At 46.4% G+C, this 19241-nt stretch overlaps 1 protein-coding gene across 1 annotated transcript in view; it reads right to left on the reverse strand.

The window, feature by feature from the left end:
* LOC116835616 (aldo-keto reductase family 1 member B1) overlaps positions 1-11883 on the reverse strand; it is a 645245-nt gene extending 633362 nt beyond the window's left edge. Inside the window, exons 1-7 of the mRNA XM_075061581.1 lie at positions 11645-11883; positions 8211-8378; positions 6599-6715; positions 5365-5442; positions 3982-4104; positions 987-1093; positions 659-742 (exon numbers count right to left, since the gene is read on the reverse strand). Coding sequence (XP_074917682.1) covers positions 659-742; positions 987-1093; positions 3982-4104; positions 5365-5442; positions 6599-6715; positions 8211-8378; positions 11645-11710 — 743 coding nt within the window. The 5' untranslated portion in view covers positions 11711-11883. The remainder of the gene's footprint in view (positions 1-658; positions 743-986; positions 1094-3981; positions 4105-5364; positions 5443-6598; positions 6716-8210; positions 8379-11644) is intronic.
* Positions 11884-19241: the final 7358 nt, after the last annotated feature.

Below are 19241 nucleotides of genomic sequence, written 5' to 3' on the forward strand. Positions count from 1 at the left end.
AAAATCACCCTGTTTTTCAAACCACTTTATGATTTGTGCCTGACAACTGCTGACTGCGTGTGAGTGTGAGGATCTGTCTGAAGAGTCACTCTCTCAAACATTCTTACGAGCAAAAAAATAAAACCACCAACCACACATTTGTAAGAGTGTTTGTGAACAGCAAATACTAAGAAGTACAAACATCGTCTCATGGCTGCTCAATTTGACATTTTCCTCAACTGTTCACAAAAACACTGAATTCTGGAAAACAAACACCTGCTAGCTGTAGTCAACAGCGAAACATTGAGGTATCAATGAAAAATAATTTAGCTGGGTCAAAGATTCATAGGGTGATTTGGCTGAAGCACATCTGATTTTTTCCACAGCCCCTTTCATCAAGTTCAAATGATCAACATGGCACTTTCTGGAGAACACGCAAAGGCCCATCTCTAAGGCTGGTCAGCAATAATCTGTGCTAATGACAGTCCTTTGTGTTCCCAGACTGAACAGTTTGTTCTGACAATCCTTCTCCTTCAAAACTGAGTTACATTTAAAAGAAGACATTCTAAAAAGAGAGTCACTGTGTAAAGACGGCAGAGTATCTGTGGAAGAGTGCAATGTTGATGCAAGGCAATTTATTACAAAGGAGGCAACGTGCACTGTGCTGTGACTCCTATGTACCTGAGCAGAGGTTTTGTTGTGTTTAGCAGCAATCTCTTTAATCTTAGGGTCCTCTAGAAGACTAGGGTCCTCTGGCTTGGCCCTATTAAAAAAACAAAACAAAAACAAAAAGAAAAAAAAAAACGGATAAGAACAGTCAGTAGGTTAATTGTAGACTACCATCCCTTGCAGGAAACAGAATGTATTTCACAGGAGGATTTGCAAAATAGCAACAGAAATACATATCAGTTGTAACTGCATTGGTCATTCAACTTTCTTCAATGATCTGAGAGAGACATACATACTCTAAAATGCTTCCAAGAAGATAGGCTGCCAAGCATTCTTACCATGGCCTGTCAGGAGAGCCAAGGGGACTGTATGCGGTCACAGAGATCCCTTTGGATTGGCAATATGTAATCAGCTTCTCCTGGGTAAGGTATGGGTGGCACTCAATCTGCAAGCACAAGGACACACAGGTTCACCCAGCGGCAGACTGCACTGCTAGCACTCCTGTGCTCCAGAGAACACAGACCCTAGGACTACGTTTGGAGCCACTCGTATGCCTATGGTAAAAAGAAGTCTTGCAGAACATCACACACACTAAAAATTTACATGCCTTGCTGTTGATTATTATTTGCACTACAATAGCATCTAGAGCAGAGGTTCTCCAACTGTGGGTTGGGACCCAAAAATGTGTCATAACCCCTTTTTAATGGGGTCGCCAGGGCTGGCATTAGCCTTGCTGGGGCCTGATGCCAAAGCCCAAGCCCAAGAGTGGCAGGTCTCAGATTATAGGCTCCCAACTGGGGCTGAAGTCCTTGGCCTTCAGCTTTGGCCTCCTGCCTGGGCAGCAGGGCTTAGGCTTAGGCTTAGGCTCTGGCCCTCCCACCTGGGGCTGCGGGACTCAAGCGGACTCAGGCTTCAGTCCCCCCTCCTGGGGTCATGTAATAATTTTTGTTGTCAGAAGGGGGTCGCGGTGCAATGAAGTTTGAGAACCCCTGACTAGAGGCCTGAACCTATATCAGAGCCACACAGTGCTAGGTTCTGTAAAACACAGTGGCAGTCCTGAAGCGCTTCCAGTCCAAAAAGACAAGTACTATTATCCCCATTTGTAAAATGGAGATCCAAGGGTAAGTGACTTGTCCAAGGTCATGAAGGAAGTCTGCAGCAGACCAGGATCTATGAAGTCGCTGTTCAGTGAATTAACCACAAAATTGTTCTTCCTTCTTTTATCATGATGATTATGGAAAACATGGTAACAGTCTACATCTCCATTACACAAAAATTACTCTCCCACGGCAAGTAGAATTTTGCTAGGGCAGGTATACATGTAATGCTTTAACTCTACTATATATGGGCAACGTAGCAGTGTAACTGTCATCGTAGAAACCAGAACTTGGAGACTTCCCAACTTGTTGCTTTAACGCCTTGTAAGTTTACATTAATATAGTTTTGAATCTCCTTTCATATACTGATTAAACATTCAAATAATGCAGCCTGTAAAGCATGCATATACTTCTACAAGAGCAGTGAATCATTTTGAAGCACTACTTAGATTGTAAATACTTCAGGGCAGAATCTGTGTCTTTTTAAGGTATATGTAATGCACCCACCATAGTGGGAAGCTAATCCTGATTGGGACGTTTGGGTACTCCAGCTACATAATATTAGACAACAATATTATTAAAAAACTGTTTTAAAGCAATTTGTTTTACGTTCATGTTTAAAAAAAGGTGTTAGGCAGTCAAATGGCTTATTATGCTCCATAAATAGAGAGCCAAATGGAGTAGTTATCAAATCTTTTATCCTGCCTTCTGAAGTCACAGGAAACTGGCTGAGCAAGACCCCACCACACGTTCAAAGGTAAAAAGGAAAAGCCTTTGGCCTGATCAATGGGACTACCTGCATGAGGTAAGACCTGGCATGATGTCAATAGCACTGTTCACGTGAGTATGGATTCCCATGTTTATAGATTACGCTGCAGGTGCTGGTGTTATCTGAATGGTCATACAAACTTTATGGTTACAATACTGTGTCTACAAATACACCCCTCCCTGCTATGCTTAGACCACGCTAAAGTTACACATTCAGCCAAATGAGTCATTTAATAAAGCCATAAATGCTTGAGGGAAAAAAATTATATGGGAACCCTTCCCAGTCATACTGCAGAACCATGACATGAGACAAGGATAACAATAAAACTGGAAGTGTAGCTTTAAGACTCTGAAACGCTCATGAATGGTATTGCCCAGTGTACTGCATTAAACAGAGGAAAGTTCAGCAGCTATAGTTTAAAGCCAGAAATCTGTTTTTTTTTTTGGTTTGTTTTTTTTGCAGGGAGCACCTTGGAAAAAAACTGCACAAGACTGGGAAAAATATAAATCAACTCTAGTGGGCTTAAATCTGTGGGTATATTTTGTAGGCTCAAACATATCATAGTGTTCTCCAACTCCTTGATGTTTAAGACATCTGTCATGGACAGGCTGGGCTTTTAAAGCGGAGCTGGCTTCTGCCTTGTCTGTGAGGTAGCAGTTAACTAACTCCCTGATGATCTTGATCTGGTGACTTAATTACAACTATTGATCCCAGCTGTGAGTGAAAGGGTCTGAGAGAACTACACAGGACAGAAGAGAACTCAGTTAAGGGAGCTTCCTGTTGGTAGGAAGGGCAGGATGAAGGCAGGTTGAAGTAGGAAGGTCTCTGGGAGAAGGAGTGAGGAAACCTGCTACAAAGAAGAGCCTTCAGGGGAGAAGTCCTGGGTGGCAGTGCTTAGCTTACGAAACATAGGCCATGGAGTCTGAAAGCAGGGCAAAGGGAGGGAACTCCAACATAGCCCAAAAGCGGCAGAACCACCATTTGTTTAGCTGTTTATCTGGATTTTCAGTTTGTCCTTTCATTACCTGGAAAGGGACAGAACTTAAGAGGTAACTGGGCTGGGCCACAGAAGATGCAGACAGAAATAGATCAGGCCATTGCAGGGCAAAAGTGACCACCAGAGGGTGCTAGAGATGAAGACCCCTGCAATGTCAGGCTCTGATACCTCGGGATGCTATGATGATGAGTGAAACCGCTTACAGCATTTCATGGTGCTGTGAAAAGTTCCATATTCTGTACATGCTGCTACGAGGTATATCAGGTTAGTCTAGATACCACATGACTACTGGGATGCAAGTTAGGAATGTCATTCAACACTAATACCCACTCACTGTAACGTAATGGCAACAGACATTCCTGAGTTTTCAGTATTTTGCTGAATTCCAAATTCCTTAAGTTCAGTGCAAGCATATGTAGCCCAGTCTTTACACTATGTTCAGCAGAAACCAGCAGGAATAAATACTTTACCTGGTTGTTGGCAGGCTTGAATTTTAAACCAGGTTTAGTTAAGAGTCTCTCAATCTGTTTGTGGTTAAAGTTGGAGATTCCAATGGCTTTCACCAGACCTGCATCCACCAGCTCTTCCATAGCCTAATGGGACAAAGTAATCCAGTCATGTGCTGGAGCTAGTACTACTGCCAGCTTAGCCTTTTTCCTTTACCACAGTAACTGATAAACCAATAGGGAGGTCAGACTAGAGCAGGGGGTCGGCAAACTTTTTGGACCGAGGGCCACATCTGGATATAGAAATGCCATAACAGGCCATGAAAGCTCATGAAATTGGGGGTTAGGATGTGGGAGGGGGTGAGGGCTCCGGCTGGGGCCAGAAATGAGAAGTTCAGGGTCTGGACTGGGATTGAGGGGTTCGGAGGGTAGAAGAGGGAATAGGGATGGGGCAAGGGGTTGGGGTGCAGGCTCCAGGTGGCGCTTACCTCAAGCAGCTCCCAGAAGAAGCGGCATGTCCTCATTCTGCTCTTACACGGAGGCGCGGACAGGTGGCTCTGCACACCGCCCTGTCTGCAGATGTCGCCCCTGCTATGGTGATAGCGCTTGGGCAGGGGCAGCATGCAGAGCCCTCTGCCTGCCCCTACGCATAGGAGCCAGAAGGGAGACATGCTGGCTGCTTCCGGAAGCCATGCAGAGTGGGGCAAGTCCCTGACCATGCTCCCTGGCTGGAGTGGAGCAAGCCCTGGACCCCACTTCCCAGGGGGAGCTTGAGGGCTGGATTATAACGTCTGGAGGGCCGGATGCAGTCCCTGGGCCGTAGTTTGCCCACCCCGGGGCTAAATGATCTTATGGTCTTGTCTGGCCTTAAAATCTTTGCAGCTATGAATTGACTGTTCATGTTAAGCATGTCTGTTCCCGAGTCCATCCCACCATCACATCCAGTCCAGCCCACCTTTTCCTCATGAAAGCCAAACCTCTTCCTTTTAGGACACTGTCTTTTTATGCCATCTTATAGGAGCAATGAGGTTAATAAATCACTCTGTTTTTGAACTGACAGGAAAAAGACATGAAGAGCACAGACCTGAGCCTCACAGGTAGGCAATCACATTGTTCTTTTCCACAATACTCAGCTTACCGTTATGGAGGAAATGGCATTCTCAGAGCCACTACATCTCCTAGGCTGTGAGTAACAGCAACAGACATAGAATCATGCCACTCAAATGGAATAAGGGGTAGATAGTTCCGAATAAAGAACATTTAGAAACCTTAAATTCCTAGCAATGCAAAGACCCTGTGAGCAGCCCAGAGTCAAACACATTTCTACAACATTGCAGACCCCACCATTCCTAGCATGCAGCCTTCTGCTCAACTTCTGGTGCATAAGCACAAAGAGGGAATTTTTACCTCCCATGTGTCCAGAATATCAGTGTTACTGGGGACAATCATACCGTTGTCATCTACAGGACGCATCTCCTCACCAGCCTGTCATATCAAGACAGAAAGTTTAAAGAGATTTATTTTCAGATCTGGAATACCCAAATTCTACCAGCAAGACAAAATGGGTACATAGGCCCCAATTCAAAAAGGAACTTAAGCACATGCAAAACTCTAAAACGATGTGCTTAAAATTATGTGCGTATTTAAGTACCTCGCTGAATCAGGGCCATACTACACATAGTGACTTGAATTGGGGCTAATAGAGGGGAAATAGTAACCTTTGTTCACGTAATTAGCTTAAGTCTAAAGAGAGGAGAGGGAAGTTCCTCGTTCTTTATGTAACAAGTTTCATTCCAGCCCTGGCATTCATCCCAAAAAACTATGGTTAATTCTGTGACTTGCTTCATCTTCCACTGATAATCACCCTAAATAGATCAATAATTAAGAACATAAGAATGGCCATACTGGGTCAGACCAAAGGTCCATCTAGCCCAGTATCCTTTCTTCCAGCAGTGGCCAATGCCAAATGCATCAGAGGGAATGAAATGAACAGGTAATCACCAAGTGATCCATGCCCTGTCACCCATTCCCAGCTTCTGGCAAAAAGAGGCTAAGGACACCATTCCTGCCCATCATGGCTAATAGCCATTGATGGACCTATCCTCCATGAACTTATCTTGTTCTTTCTCCCAAAACAGGAATCCACACAACACTGCCCCTGCAGCTGAAGAAGCTTGGATGTGAAATACTCCACTCCAAACTCATGCATTCTATGTTGTAAAGTTACAGTTCTACTATTCCTTAGAGAAAGAAAAGTATAGCATGCAGCCACCAGAACTCCTAAAGAGCTAACTGACAGTTAAATACCCACATGCACAGGAGTATAGCCTTGCTTCTTCCATGTAGATGACCTGCACTGGAGCACTTGTTAGTTGCTACTAAAGTCTCTGGAGGCTTGGAATGCTGTGGAAGCAACATCTATAGATGCCTCCTCCTCATCTTCACCCCCCTTCTGCCAGAGAAATGGCCTCACATTTCTCTATATACTGTAACATTTAGATAAATAAAGCATGGCAAAGAGGCATTCCAGGAGGAGGCTAGTCCTCCTTGGCTGACTAGGTGGTGACCATGGTCTAGCATCCGAGCATTCAAGAATTCTTTCAGGATGACGAGGAGAAAAGAACTAGAGGAGACTTGCTACCTTGAATCCCATAGGAAAATGAATAAGGTAGAGGTCCAGGTAATCCAGTTTCAGTGCAGCAAGGCTTTTCTGGCATGCCCCCTTCACAAGGGATCTCTTATGAAAAGTGCACCACAGCTGCAAGGAAAAAACTATGCATGACAGTTACTCTGAAAGCTTAGAGAATCCCCCTGACCGGAGAGAGGCTATGTTATATCTACTAGAAGCAGATCTGAGAGCATCACCCCTTCTGCTTACATGGCTTATGCCAAAGACAGATCGATGTGTCTTGCTGCTAAAATTGTAAATCACAGATTAAAAACTCAAAATACAGTATTAGCACAAAGCAACTAGAATTTGTATTTATAAAAAGCAATTGACAGAATAAAAAGTTTCCTGCCATGTGTCCCCCAGATGGGAAAAACTGCATGTATTTTGGCAAGTCCACATTTTCAAGGTGATTAAAGTTGTTAGTGTGGTCTATTGATTTTTATAGACTAATTCCAAAGCTCAGATACAAGGAGAGAATTGTCATATGGTATTTGGAAACTTCAATAAATCCCCAATAAGCCATACATCACTGTCCTGAACCCAAACCAGAGCTGGTTGTAACTTGTCTTGTATTTAAAATATTTTGATGGAAAAACTGGTTTTGACCAAAATTAAAAGTTGAAAAAATGTTATTTTGGTCAAAATTTCCATTTTTTTAAATTGAAAACTAGAAACAAAGAATTCCTAGTAACAATGTCCATCTTCTAGTATGGTGGTTTTGGTTTTTTACCACCCTCTAACCTTCCCCACCACAAAAGACCCCAAAAACAAAACAAAAATAACCAACATTTTATTTGTTTTGTTGACAAACTGAATTTTCTCCAGAAAATTAAAATACAAATACCCACAAATTTCCTGCTCTACTAAAACTGGTTTTAGGAAGAGGAACCAATTCAGAGACAAGTGCAGAGGTGATCTAAGTTGGTTTAGCTCATATGTCAGTGGGCCAGAAGAAAAAAAAAATAGAGCAATTAAGGCAATTAACTAGAAAAGGAGAAAAAGTTATAATAGCCCCCCAACTTTAAATTACACCTTATTCCAGGTTTTCATTGCATTTCATTTCATTTCATTTGTTCCACCAATTTAGGCTTCCTTATGCATCAGTAAGTAGGTCTTAAAAAAAGTTAACTTAAGCATTGTCTCTGAATTTGACCTAGAGACTTTCATTTCTTGTTTTTCCTACCAGGCTTCTTGGGGAAAAAGCCTTAAAATAGCAAAGACTCAAAATATACAGATCAGGAGAAATTAACATGATCATGGTGTACACGCTATCCTTCTCTGAGTTGTCAATATGCTCTCAGGAGTGTTGTTCTCCCATTTCAAATAATGGATGAACTTTATGGAAGATTCTGTTCCAGAGAACAGAATTACAAGAATCCTATTTTCCTTGCTTTTACCCCTCTCTCTGACTCACTAGAAAGACAGAAGCATAAAACTGATAGCAGGGGTGAAGAGGATTATTCCCTTGGTCTTTTTACCCCTGGAGCATTGGCTGTCTGTTGAGCTCTCTCCCTCTTTCTCCATGTAGCCAACTGATTTGCCCCAGGACCCCATGATACAATTCTTGTAGCCAGGGTTGTACCTTACTGACAACAAAAAGATCTTCCCGTTTCACAACCCCTTCCTTGATTTTCTGCTGTATCCCATCCCCTATTTCACTCTCATTCTTGTACAAATAGGCACAGTCGAAGTGGCGGTATCCAATGTCGATGGCAAACTTCACTGCTTCTTCCACCTTCCCTGGAGGAGCCTGAAAACAAAACGAACACCTGTAAAATGCTAACATTTCCAGATAGGAGAGTGGCTCAAACTGACCACAGAGGGGTGTGCTAATCCAAAGACATGCAAACTAGATCAGACTAAACACCATTTTGTATGTGCTTCCATACCTGAGAATTTAACCTGTGATCTGTATTTATACTGAGCATAAAACTACTCAGGGTTTTGTTGTATGGGACGGAATCCAGAGGAGAATGTGAAACACAAAGCAAGAGTGATTCGGAGAACCCCAGCTGGAAGGGTCAGTTTCTAGTCTGAAAACAGTGTTGGATTCCTGGCTCTATAACTATATCCAGCATTGCATGTAGGCTACACAACCACCATCCCATCTATGTATGGGGATAGATCTTGCCTTCCTGCCCCTCTCTCTACCTTCTCTGACCCGCACCCCCCCCTCCCATACACACACCAACCAGGATAGCTTTGTGGGGACACCCCTTTGCTACTGCAAGCCTAGCCCACATCAGCCACCCTCTCTATCAGTTAGGACAGCTTTTGGGGGGGGGAGGTTGCTCTTCTAAATACCCCCACAACCCTTTCCTCACATGCACTACCACATAGACACAGTACCATCTTAGGCTTCTGCTAACATGAGTCCTAGATGCAATCTTGCAAAAATACTGTTCCCCATTCCCCACAGTCCATGCACATGTTCCTGGAGTCATGGGAGTGAAAGGTGGTTGGAGGGAGGACTTGCCTAACAATTCTCTCTTCTGGATGCACAGCCTGAATATTTTTATTAGTTACATTGGAGTTAATGGGCGCTGTGTGGCTGAATTCCCTAGATGGATTTGAAACCCTCAAATCCAAATGCTGCTGGGCTTCTTCGGTTATTTGCTCCCCAACTGTGTAACTTCATACAGTATATGCTCAGGGCTCGATAAATGATACATATGATAAGACTTTTCAATGCTGTACTTTCTTTACTGCAAGTGCATAAAGACTGCCCTTGGAACGGATGAGAAGGTAGAAAGATTTTTTTTCTCTGTCCTTGTGACGAATTAGGAATGTTCTTAACGTTTTCTCTAAATACTGTGTTGGTGCCTCAGTGTCCCCTCTGCCATTCTTAAGTATCTAGGTGGTGGAATAAGGGTGTGTAATTGCTGCAGAGCAAAGGGCCAGTGCACCTAAATGCCTGACACTGTCTCCTAGCAACTACTGACCTGGGCCCCTCCTCTGCAAAGGTGCCAACTGAAGGTGTTGGAAACAAAGGGATCAGGTGACCTCCTGGCCCAGGAAAGGAACTGAGCAGAGGAGGAGGGGCTGGAGGTGGCTGTTAGTCTGGAGCTGGCTGGGGACAAGGAGTGAAGTGCAGACGTGGGGGTCTGGCTCACTGCCCCCCAGAATGGACCCAGCCGAAGGATCCAGTTCTCTGTACCTACAAGCTCTGTTTTAGACTGTGCGCTTGTCATCGAATAAACCTCTGTTTTACTGGCTGGCTGAAAGTCATGTCTGACTGCAAAGTGGGGGTGCAGGACCCTGTGGCTTCCCCAGGACCCCATTGGGGCAGACTCGCTGTAGGGCGCGCACAGAGGGCAGTCTGCTCTGAGGGAGAGGAGGCTCCCCAAAGTCCTGACCGGCTTTGTGGGGAGCAGTTCCAGAGCATTGCCCAGGGACTCTGTGACAGTCCTCATTTCAAATTTTGTCTAATCAAATTTGAGATCAACAGAAATGGCAGGTGCTCTACATGTTTCAGGATCAAACGCAGAAAAAAGAGGTTCTCCTTTAGCTCAGTCAATAACTCTGCCTCTTTGACCTGCAGAGATTCATTCAGTTTCTTGCTGGAATGGATTCCTTACAAATAAAACACGGTTATCTGATGAAGATAACCAGATGATATAGGTTATCTATTCTGTATTCACAGAAAGAATGGCAGTTATTTGGTTATTGTTGCCCCAATATACCTATGCCATAGCTCTTTTTATAATCTCTAAGACATGTATTTTCAAGCTTCTTCATAGTACAGACCACATTTTAATACAGAGATTCTCTTGGGGACTCTCCCCTTGCCTCACAAGCTTTGCAATCATATGGACCAATCTCCCTTCCCACTGTCTACTTCATAATCACCCTATGGTAAACAGCACTTGCTTAAGTAGAAAGTGAATACTAGAAAAATCTGTAACATTTTAAACTTCTTTTAGCATGATCCAGCAGGTGGAACAAAGACATGTGTGACCAGACAGTTATCCACAGTGAGAACCTCTGGTCTACATGTTGATAAGTTATGCAGCTGAAAGTAACAGATACTGGACAGAGATGATGAATTCAAAAATTCTGAATGTTCCTACAGTAATGTTAACTTTGTCTCTGCATTAGTGTACATCTAAAGAGGGTCTTTCATCACATGAACACACAACACTGAGCAGTGCAGAATACTGGCTATCGATACAATATAATAAGTAGAAACTGCAACTATTTTCCTATGACTATGAGCTCTTTTTTACTGTGCATAAAACTGTTCTAAAACAAAAGTACACACTGGGTGATCTTCACTTGTTCTTTGTGTGGTTACATTGCCAGCTTTAACATAGTTTTAATAGATTTTTGTACATAAACACACTCCCCTGGTAAGAGTGATTCTTGTAATTGCAGTTCCAATTTGTCACACCAAAGGTCAGAAAGGACCATTATAATCAACCTTGTATTTAAGTAAAATACACCGTGAAATTTGCTACCAGGGACCTTTGGAAGCCTGAATTTTTAAAGAGTCTTTCATGAAGATGTGTTGTCTCACTGCTGGCTACATATTAGTCAGCCTCGGTAACTCTTAAACCAACATTTTATGCTCACAAGTAGCTGCAGAATCCAAGCATCTAGAACAAAGTCCAATTCCTACAACTGCTGCTCATTAGCCTTTTATTGACATTGTTAGAAAAGCAGCTAAAACACTGCTAGGCTCCTAAATCCATATAAGGGCCAGGCACTGAGCGCGATAAACCCAAACACCTACCAGGAAGTTGGACTTTACAATGCCATCCAGATCTTGCTAGCAACAGAAACAAAAATAGCTTGCAAAGGGGTAACTAACCGGCCTGTGCTGCTGCTGCCGCCGCTTCTGGCATTGCAGGAAGCCCCAAGGAACTCCTGCCTCTTGCACAGCCGCAGCTGGAAACTTTGGCCGCATTTGTAAAGGGAAAAACAAACGCCAAGAGCCGGGGGCTTCCTGAGGCAGAGAGCAGCTGCAATGTACCCGGAGTGCCAGGCCCTGGATCCCGTCCCCTCCTTTGCAATTACCTGCCAGGTGCCCAGCCCCAGGATGGGCATCTTGGCCTTAGTGCTCAGTTGCACGTAGGTCGCCATGATTCCCGCTCTCCGAGTCTCTATGGTCCACACCCCCAGCCCTTGCTCCCGCTGAGCCTCTTTGATAGGCCTGGCCACGCCTCAGCCGCTGGGAATGAGCGGTATTAGCGGACAGGGCTGGGAGCAGGGCGGGGTCCGGGAAGGAGCGCGGGTCAGAGGCACTCGAAGCTACGCGTCTGGCGCTGGGGGCAGGTCTCTCCTTGCAGCCTGAGTCGCTGGTGCTGCGCAGGCTCTGCCTGCAGCCGCCCTGCTGTCTGCACGGCCCAGCTCTTCGCGGGAGTTTCCCACACAGAACAGGCGCCATGCGGACCCCGTCAGTGCGAGCAGCGGCTGGTGTCAGCGGGGAAGGGCCGAGGCAGCTGCTCCCCTCTCTCCACGTGATGATACGTTAGACGAGCTGATTGTTCTGGCCTGCTCGGGGGTTGGCTTTATTTCTGGAATAGGGTAACCAAGGTCTTTTTTTAAAAAAGGTCCCCGCCTAAATCCGTAGTTCGGTGAATGAACAAGTAGGCTAATTATCCGAAAGCTTTGAGTATGCAGCAGGTCCCAAGGGCGAGTTGTGGGCGCTAGACATCTCAGAAAATCAGGCCCTACGGGTCTCAAACTAGGCCCCAGAAGTACACAAGCAAGGTGCCAAGTCTAAAAATATGCATCTTAGTTGATATCTGCTTCATTTCCCCATCTAAAGTAGGGAAGAGCCTGACCTGCCTGAGTGGGCTATTGTGAGGCTCCATTAATGTTTCTAAGGTGCTTTGAGATCATAGGATGGAAGCAGCAATAGAAATTGGCGTGGCTGCTTCCACCTTTTCATGTTCTCTGTATGTGTAAATATTTTCTGTCTGCGTGTTCCATTCTCTGCATCCAAAGAAGTGGACTGTAGCCCACGAAAGCTTATGCTCAAATAAATTTGTTAGTTGCTAACGTGCCACAAGTACTCCTGTTCTTTTATCAATAGAAATGTTACTGAACTACACATTCGGCTCACACTGCTAGGGTGACCAGATGCCTTGATTTTACAGAGACAGTTCTGATATTTGGGCTTTGTATTATATAGGTGCTGATAACCCCCCACCCCCATCCTGATTTTTCACCCTTGCTATCTGGTCACCCTACACTGTGCATTCTAGGGCTTTGTGTTCCAGGACTCCAGCCCTGTTCATGAAAGACCTTTTGGGTGAAAGGTTATATCTTACACTGACCTATTATATGGGGAGTGGCCAAACTTACTGACTCTCTGAGGCTACGTCTACACTACAGAATAAATTTGAATTAGCTTAAACCGATTTTATAAAACAGATAATATAAAGTCGATTGTGCACGTCCACACTAGGCACACTAATTCGGTGGTGTGCGTCCATGGTCCGAGGCTAGCATCGATTTCTGGAGCAGTGCACTGTGGATAGCTACTGTAAAATAATGAGGCCAATAATGTTGATTTCCGTCCACACTAACACTATTCCGATATAGTAATATCGATTTTAGCATTACTCCTCTCGTTTTGTAGGAGTACAGAAATCGATTTAAAGAGCCCTTTAAATCGATATAAAGAGCAGTGTAGTGTGGACGGTTGCAGCGTTAAATCGATTTAACGCTGTTAAAATCAGTTTAAGAGCGTAGTGTAGACCAGGCCTTACTTTGCAAACGTTAATTAATTTATCTTTACATCACCTCTGCGAGATGAGGTAGTATTATCCCCATTTCACAGATAGCGAATTGATGTAAGGCCAAAGCTTTAAGACATGTTCTCTAAGTCTGAGACACCTTGAGCCTGATTCTTCAGAGATCTTGGCAATTTATAGCATTTCATATGTTTAGAGCAGGGCTCAATTGACCTCTGTTGCAGCTGTGACTGTTCAGCACTTCTGCAAATCAAACCCCAGTGTCTCAAGCTGGGTACTTAAAACTGAGGAACACAGTTACTACCTGTGCAAACTTGCCCAGCCACACATAGGTCTCTGCATTTCAGTCAAATAGCTTTCACCTTCTCCTCCATGCTGCCTGGGAACCACAAGGAGAGCACTGAGATCACAAGAGACACAGGCTCCCTGCTCTCAGGTCTAGTGCCCAGCACCACAGTAGCCCCCAGCAGCCAAGAGCAGCAACTGAAGGAAGCTCCTGCTCAGCCCCAAAATGGAGCATGCCCATTTACACTGTGAGGATGGAGCATGCACAGCCTGGTCACACACAGGAGCATGCTCAATACACACATTTTTTTGAGATTTTAGCTGTTAAATTCTAGCAAATCTCTACCGAGTGTGTGCAAACTCTCTCTCTTTTTTTTTCCCCAGAAGTTCATAACTTGGCCAAATTTGGCTGAAGTTTCATGGTGATACCAAAAGGCTCATTTCTGGTATCAGGGCGACCGCCCTGCCATATTTCAAATCCCTGCTCCAAAACAAGGGGATACCGTAGGTCTTTTGTCACCATGTCTCAGTGGGTCACAACTGAGAATACCAAATTCAGGACAAGCTCTGAGAAATAGGGCAGACACACCCCAAAACTGGTGGTTATTCTTCCCTAAGCTATACCAATCCAACAGCAAAAGCCTTACTGCATTGGCTAACAAGATGTCAGAAATGCAGCCCTCCTTAGGTATCCCAGCCCTTGTTCCAACACTCAGACACTGGACTTAATGATGAGTGGTAATTTAAAATCAGTTCCATCAACCAAATGGCTTTTCTGATCTCAAAGGACCAGACACACATATCCAGGTCAATATATAATTCACATCTTACCTAATAATCATGCTGCTGACAATCCTTTAGTATCTAATATCTAAAGGCTTATTTATAAAAAGAAAGAGAAGTGAAAGTTAAANGTCTCTAGTAGTCAAAGACCCTTCTTCCCCATCCCCTGCAGTCTATGTCTATCCCAGGGGTAGGCAACCTATGGCATGCGTGCTGGAGGCGACACGTGAGCTGATTTTCAGTGGCACTCATACTGTCCGGGTCCTGGCCACCGGTCTGGGGGACTCTGCATTTTAATTTAATTTTAAATGAAGCTTCTTAAACATTTTAAAAACCTTATGTACTTTACATACAACAATAATTTAGTTATATATTATAGACTTACAGAAAGAGACCTTCTAAAAACATTAAAATGTATTACTGGCGCGTGAAACCTTAAATCTGAGTGAATAAATGAAGACTCGGCACGCTGCTTCTGAAAGGTTGCTTACCCCTGGTCTATCCTACTGCTGTCTAACCCACCCCAGCTCCTCATCTGCTTTCAACTGCCCCCCACTACTGCTCTGGATTCCTTGTCCCAGTTTCCTGGTCCTGTCTCACTCTCCTCTCTCCCCGTCCCCATCCCTCAGATGAGATGTTGTTCCAGACTGGCAAAATTATAACGGTTCCCAACATTTCAACACTTCCCGTTCTAAATTTTCGGTTGCTTAACTATAGGCTAGCTCTGCCTACAACAAAGCATATTCAGAACCTCTGATTAAAGGGCTTATAAGTGTAGCAACCTCCATCATAGCTAGTCACCAAAGAATGAACCCGAGCCATCCAGACTTAAAAGCATGAGTTTCCACTACTTGAGTTCAAGATATAACTCCCTTAGCTGGTAGCTGCACAGTTATCCTCTAAAAATCCACCAGAGGAGGGCACAAAACACATGTTGGACAGTGAATTACAAAAGTGCCAAATATTATTATTAGACCTGCAATACTTTTCAGAATGAACATCAGCGGGGGATAAACTGGGAGTTTAAGAATATTTGGAAAACAATTTTAGAATAACATTCAGTGCTGTGGTTTAAAAGAAAAAAACCTGTTAAAACTCATAACTTAGGAGCATTCAGCGTTTGAAAAAACCCAACTTCTAGGAGCTATGGGATACAAGTTAAGAATGTTGAAACAGGAACATGTTATGCTTAGTTACCACTTGGGCAAAGCGGCGTTCTGTGTAATACTTTCAAAATTTCATTGTAATGTTTTACAATATATAGCAGCGCATTGCTGATTCCATTGATATTGTTGAGCAATTCATGCTGATTTTATTTCAGTCCACATGTTAATAGTTTTGAATACTGTAGATCACAATTTTCAGCTCAGTTGGTCTGAACATGCAGAGCTTTAAAACTGCTGTGCTCTAAACCAGGGGTCGGCAACCTATGGCACATGTGCCAGAGATGGCACGCGAGCCAATTTTTAATGGCACGCAGCTGCCTGCTGGGACCCTGCGTGCCATTAAAAATCCTACCGATGCGGCAAGCCGCGGGGTCCGCGGTCTTTGGCTGCAGTGTTAGCCGAGCGCAGCAAGCTGCTGCCCCCTCCCCTGCCTTCCCCCAGATCCCTGCCGCCGCGTGCGCAGCATTCTAGGGGCTGAGGCTGCGTGCTCCCGCGGGGCAGCGTTCGGCTCTGTGGAGAGGTAAAGACGCTCCCCGCTCATCCGGAGCCCTGCTGTTGCGTGCACATCACTCTGAGGGGCGGTGCGGGGTCGGGCTTCGTGCGCGGCAGCAGCAGGGCTCCGGATGAGCGGGGAGCCTCATGGTAAGGGGGCTGGGGGGCAGTCAAGGGACAGGGAGCAGGCTGGGTTGGTTAGGGGTGGGGGTCTTTGGAGGGAGCAGTCAGGGAGTGAGGGGGTTGGATGGAACATGGGAGTCCCAGGGTCTGTTTGGGGGGTGGATAGGGGTCAGGGCAGTCAGGGGACAGGGAGCAAGGAGGGTCCTGGGGGAGCAGTTAGGGTGGGATGGGTCTCTGGAGGGGGTGGTCAAGGGACAAGGAGCTGGGGGTTGGATGAGTTGGGAGTTCTGGGGGGGCTGTCAGGAGGCAGGGATGTGGAGAGGGGTTGGGCAGGCAGGGAGCGGGGGGGTTAGATGGGTCAGGAGTTCTGGGGGTCCTGTCAGGGTGTGGGAGCGGTTAGATAGGCATGGGGAGTCGGGGGTCTGTCTGTGTGCGGGTGGTGTGGATAAGGGTTGGGCAGTCAGGGGGACAGGTATGGGTAGGATCCTAGGGGGCAATCAGGGGGATAAGGGCAGGGAGGCTTAGATAGAGGGTGGAGTCCCAGGAGGGGATAGTCAGGACAAGGAGCTGTGCGGGGTTGGGGGAGTTGGGGGGGCAGTCACTGAGCCCTCTGCCCTGACCCCTGACCCCCCTGCCCAAACCCAGTCCTCTGCCCTGAGTCCTGCACCCCCACACCGCCCCCAGACACCTGCCCTGAGCCCTGTACCACTCAGGCCTCTGTTGACTCCTTCACCCCCCCGATGATCTCAGCCCTGACTCTGGCACCCCCACACATACCCAGCTCCCTTACCCTGACACCTGCACCCCTCACATGCCCTCAGTCCTCTGCCCTGACTCTGCACCCCCCACGTCATGCACCCCACGCATCCCCATCCCCACCCCCACCCTGAGCATCAAACGGGAGTCACATTCCCACCTGCATCCCTCACATCAAATGGGAGCTGCCCAGGTAAGTGTCCCCACACCCAAACCTCCTGCCCCAACCCTGAGCCCCTTCCTTCATTCTAGCTCCTGGCCAGACCCTTCACCCCCGTCCCTGTGCTCAGTGCACTCCCACCATCAGCTTAGTGCAGAGAGAGGAAGAGAATGGGCCAGAACCAGGGAGAAGTTAGGCACCCACTGTATGTGGGCAGGGTCGGGACCTCAGACCGGCAGTGGGCTGAGTGGATCCAGCAGCCGGGATCCTGGCCGGCAGGAGCCGGAGGATGGAATTCCTGAGCTGCAGTGGGCTGAGCCACTCAGCCCACAGCCAGTCTGGGGTTCCCGCTGCCGGCCTCACACAGCCTGCTGCCGGTCTGGGGTTCTGGCTGCCAGACCTTCCCAGCCTCAGGCCCCACTCAGCCCACTGCCGACCTAGGTGAATAGAATCCCAGACCAGCAGTAGGCTGAGCGGGCCAGTGGCATGAGATCAACATTTTTAATTTAATTTTAAATGAAGCTTCTTAAACATTTTGAAAACCTTGTTTATTTTACAATACAACACTAATTTGTTATATTATATATAGACTCATAGAGAGAGACCTTCTAAAAAACATTAAAACGTATTACCGGCATGCGAAACCTTAAATTAGAGTGAATAAATGAAGATTCCGTACACCACTTCTGAAAGGTTGCCGACCCCTGAACTAGACCTTCCTTGACAGATGTTTGTCTAACCTCGTAAAAAACTCCAATGACTGCTATTACATAACCTCTCTAGGTAATTTGTCCAGTGCTTAACTACCTTTACAGTTAGGAAATTTTTCCTAATGTCTAACCTAAATCTCCCTTGCTACAATTTAAGCCCATTGCTTCTTTTTCCTGCATGTCCTGAGTGGGACAGGGGTGGGTCCAGGCAGTGGGATTGCGGGGAGGAAGGTCGAGGGAGTCGGTGGGTGTGTGGGGATGGACTGGGGGAAGCAGGGTGGAGGAGCTGAGGGAGACAGGACTGGGACTGGGGGAGTTGGGGGGGGGGAGCTCAGGGGGATGGGAAAGCAGTGGGATGGGGGGAGTAGGGTAGGGACTGAGGAGGAGTATGAATGGGACAGGGGAGAGAGAGCTGTGTAGAGTGGGGTGGGGCTGGGAGGGTCAGGAGGTTGGGGAGAGGGACAGGGTCTGGAGGGAATAAGACGGGGAGCAGGACTGGAATGGGAAGAAGTTGGGGGGGGTGGGACAGCAGGGGGAGTGATGGGAGTGGGATGACAGGGGAGGCTGAAGAAGAGATTTGGGGTAGGGCAAGGCTGAGGGCAGTGGGTTAGGGGGGCAGAGCGACTGTGGGGGAGGCTGTTGGAAGGGGGGCAGGGACTGAGGGCAGAGGGTTCAGGGTGGGAGGTACGAGGAGGCTGTGGGGGAGGCTGAGGGAACAGAGTCAGGGTGAGGCCTGAGGGCAGTGGGTTGGGTCTACACTGGCACCTCTCAGCATTGCTGCGCTGGGCGGCAGACCTGCACCAGCGCTACCCTGGCGATGGAAGAGTCCTTAGTGGAAATGCAGGCTTCATGACACAGACCCTCCTCATCGCTTCAAACCTGGCGCTGCTCTGGTCAGTCACTAGGCTCTTGTCACTTTCAAACCCATGCAGGATATCTTGGTCTTTTTCAATTCTCAGGTTAAGAAAAGCCTCTGCATTTTGTGAGGGCTTCTGCATTCACTTTCCTACTTGGCAAATGGTCTGCCTGACACATTGCTCCAGAGGCATTCATCTTTATTCATAATTGGCAGGTCCATCAGATTAACAAGCAACACAGGGAGAAGCAACACAATGGTGTCATGGATTTTTAATTTTTCAAACCACTTTGAATTCAACAAAGATAACAGCAAATCTGGACAGAGCAGATGGATGTCAGGATGGGTTTGGGTATTTATTTATTAAGTAAAAATGTTTGGGTCTGAGCAAAGGCTGCAAACTTCCCTTTGGAAACCTCTGCTGATCATTTGCCCCAGGGGCTAAGGACAGCCTGGAATCCGGGACAGATTTCCACATCCATGCAGAGTGAGATGATCGGAGGGAGGGGAGGGACTGTGGGGGAGACAGAGGGAACAGAGTCAGAGGGGCTGAGGGCAGTGGATTGAAGGTGGGGAGCACG

The sequence above is a fragment of the Chelonoidis abingdonii genome, chromosome 1 (genome assembly GCF_003597395.2).
Source record: "Chelonoidis abingdonii isolate Lonesome George chromosome 1, CheloAbing_2.0, whole genome shotgun sequence".
Lineage (NCBI taxonomy): Eukaryota > Metazoa > Chordata > Testudines > Testudinidae > Chelonoidis > Chelonoidis abingdonii.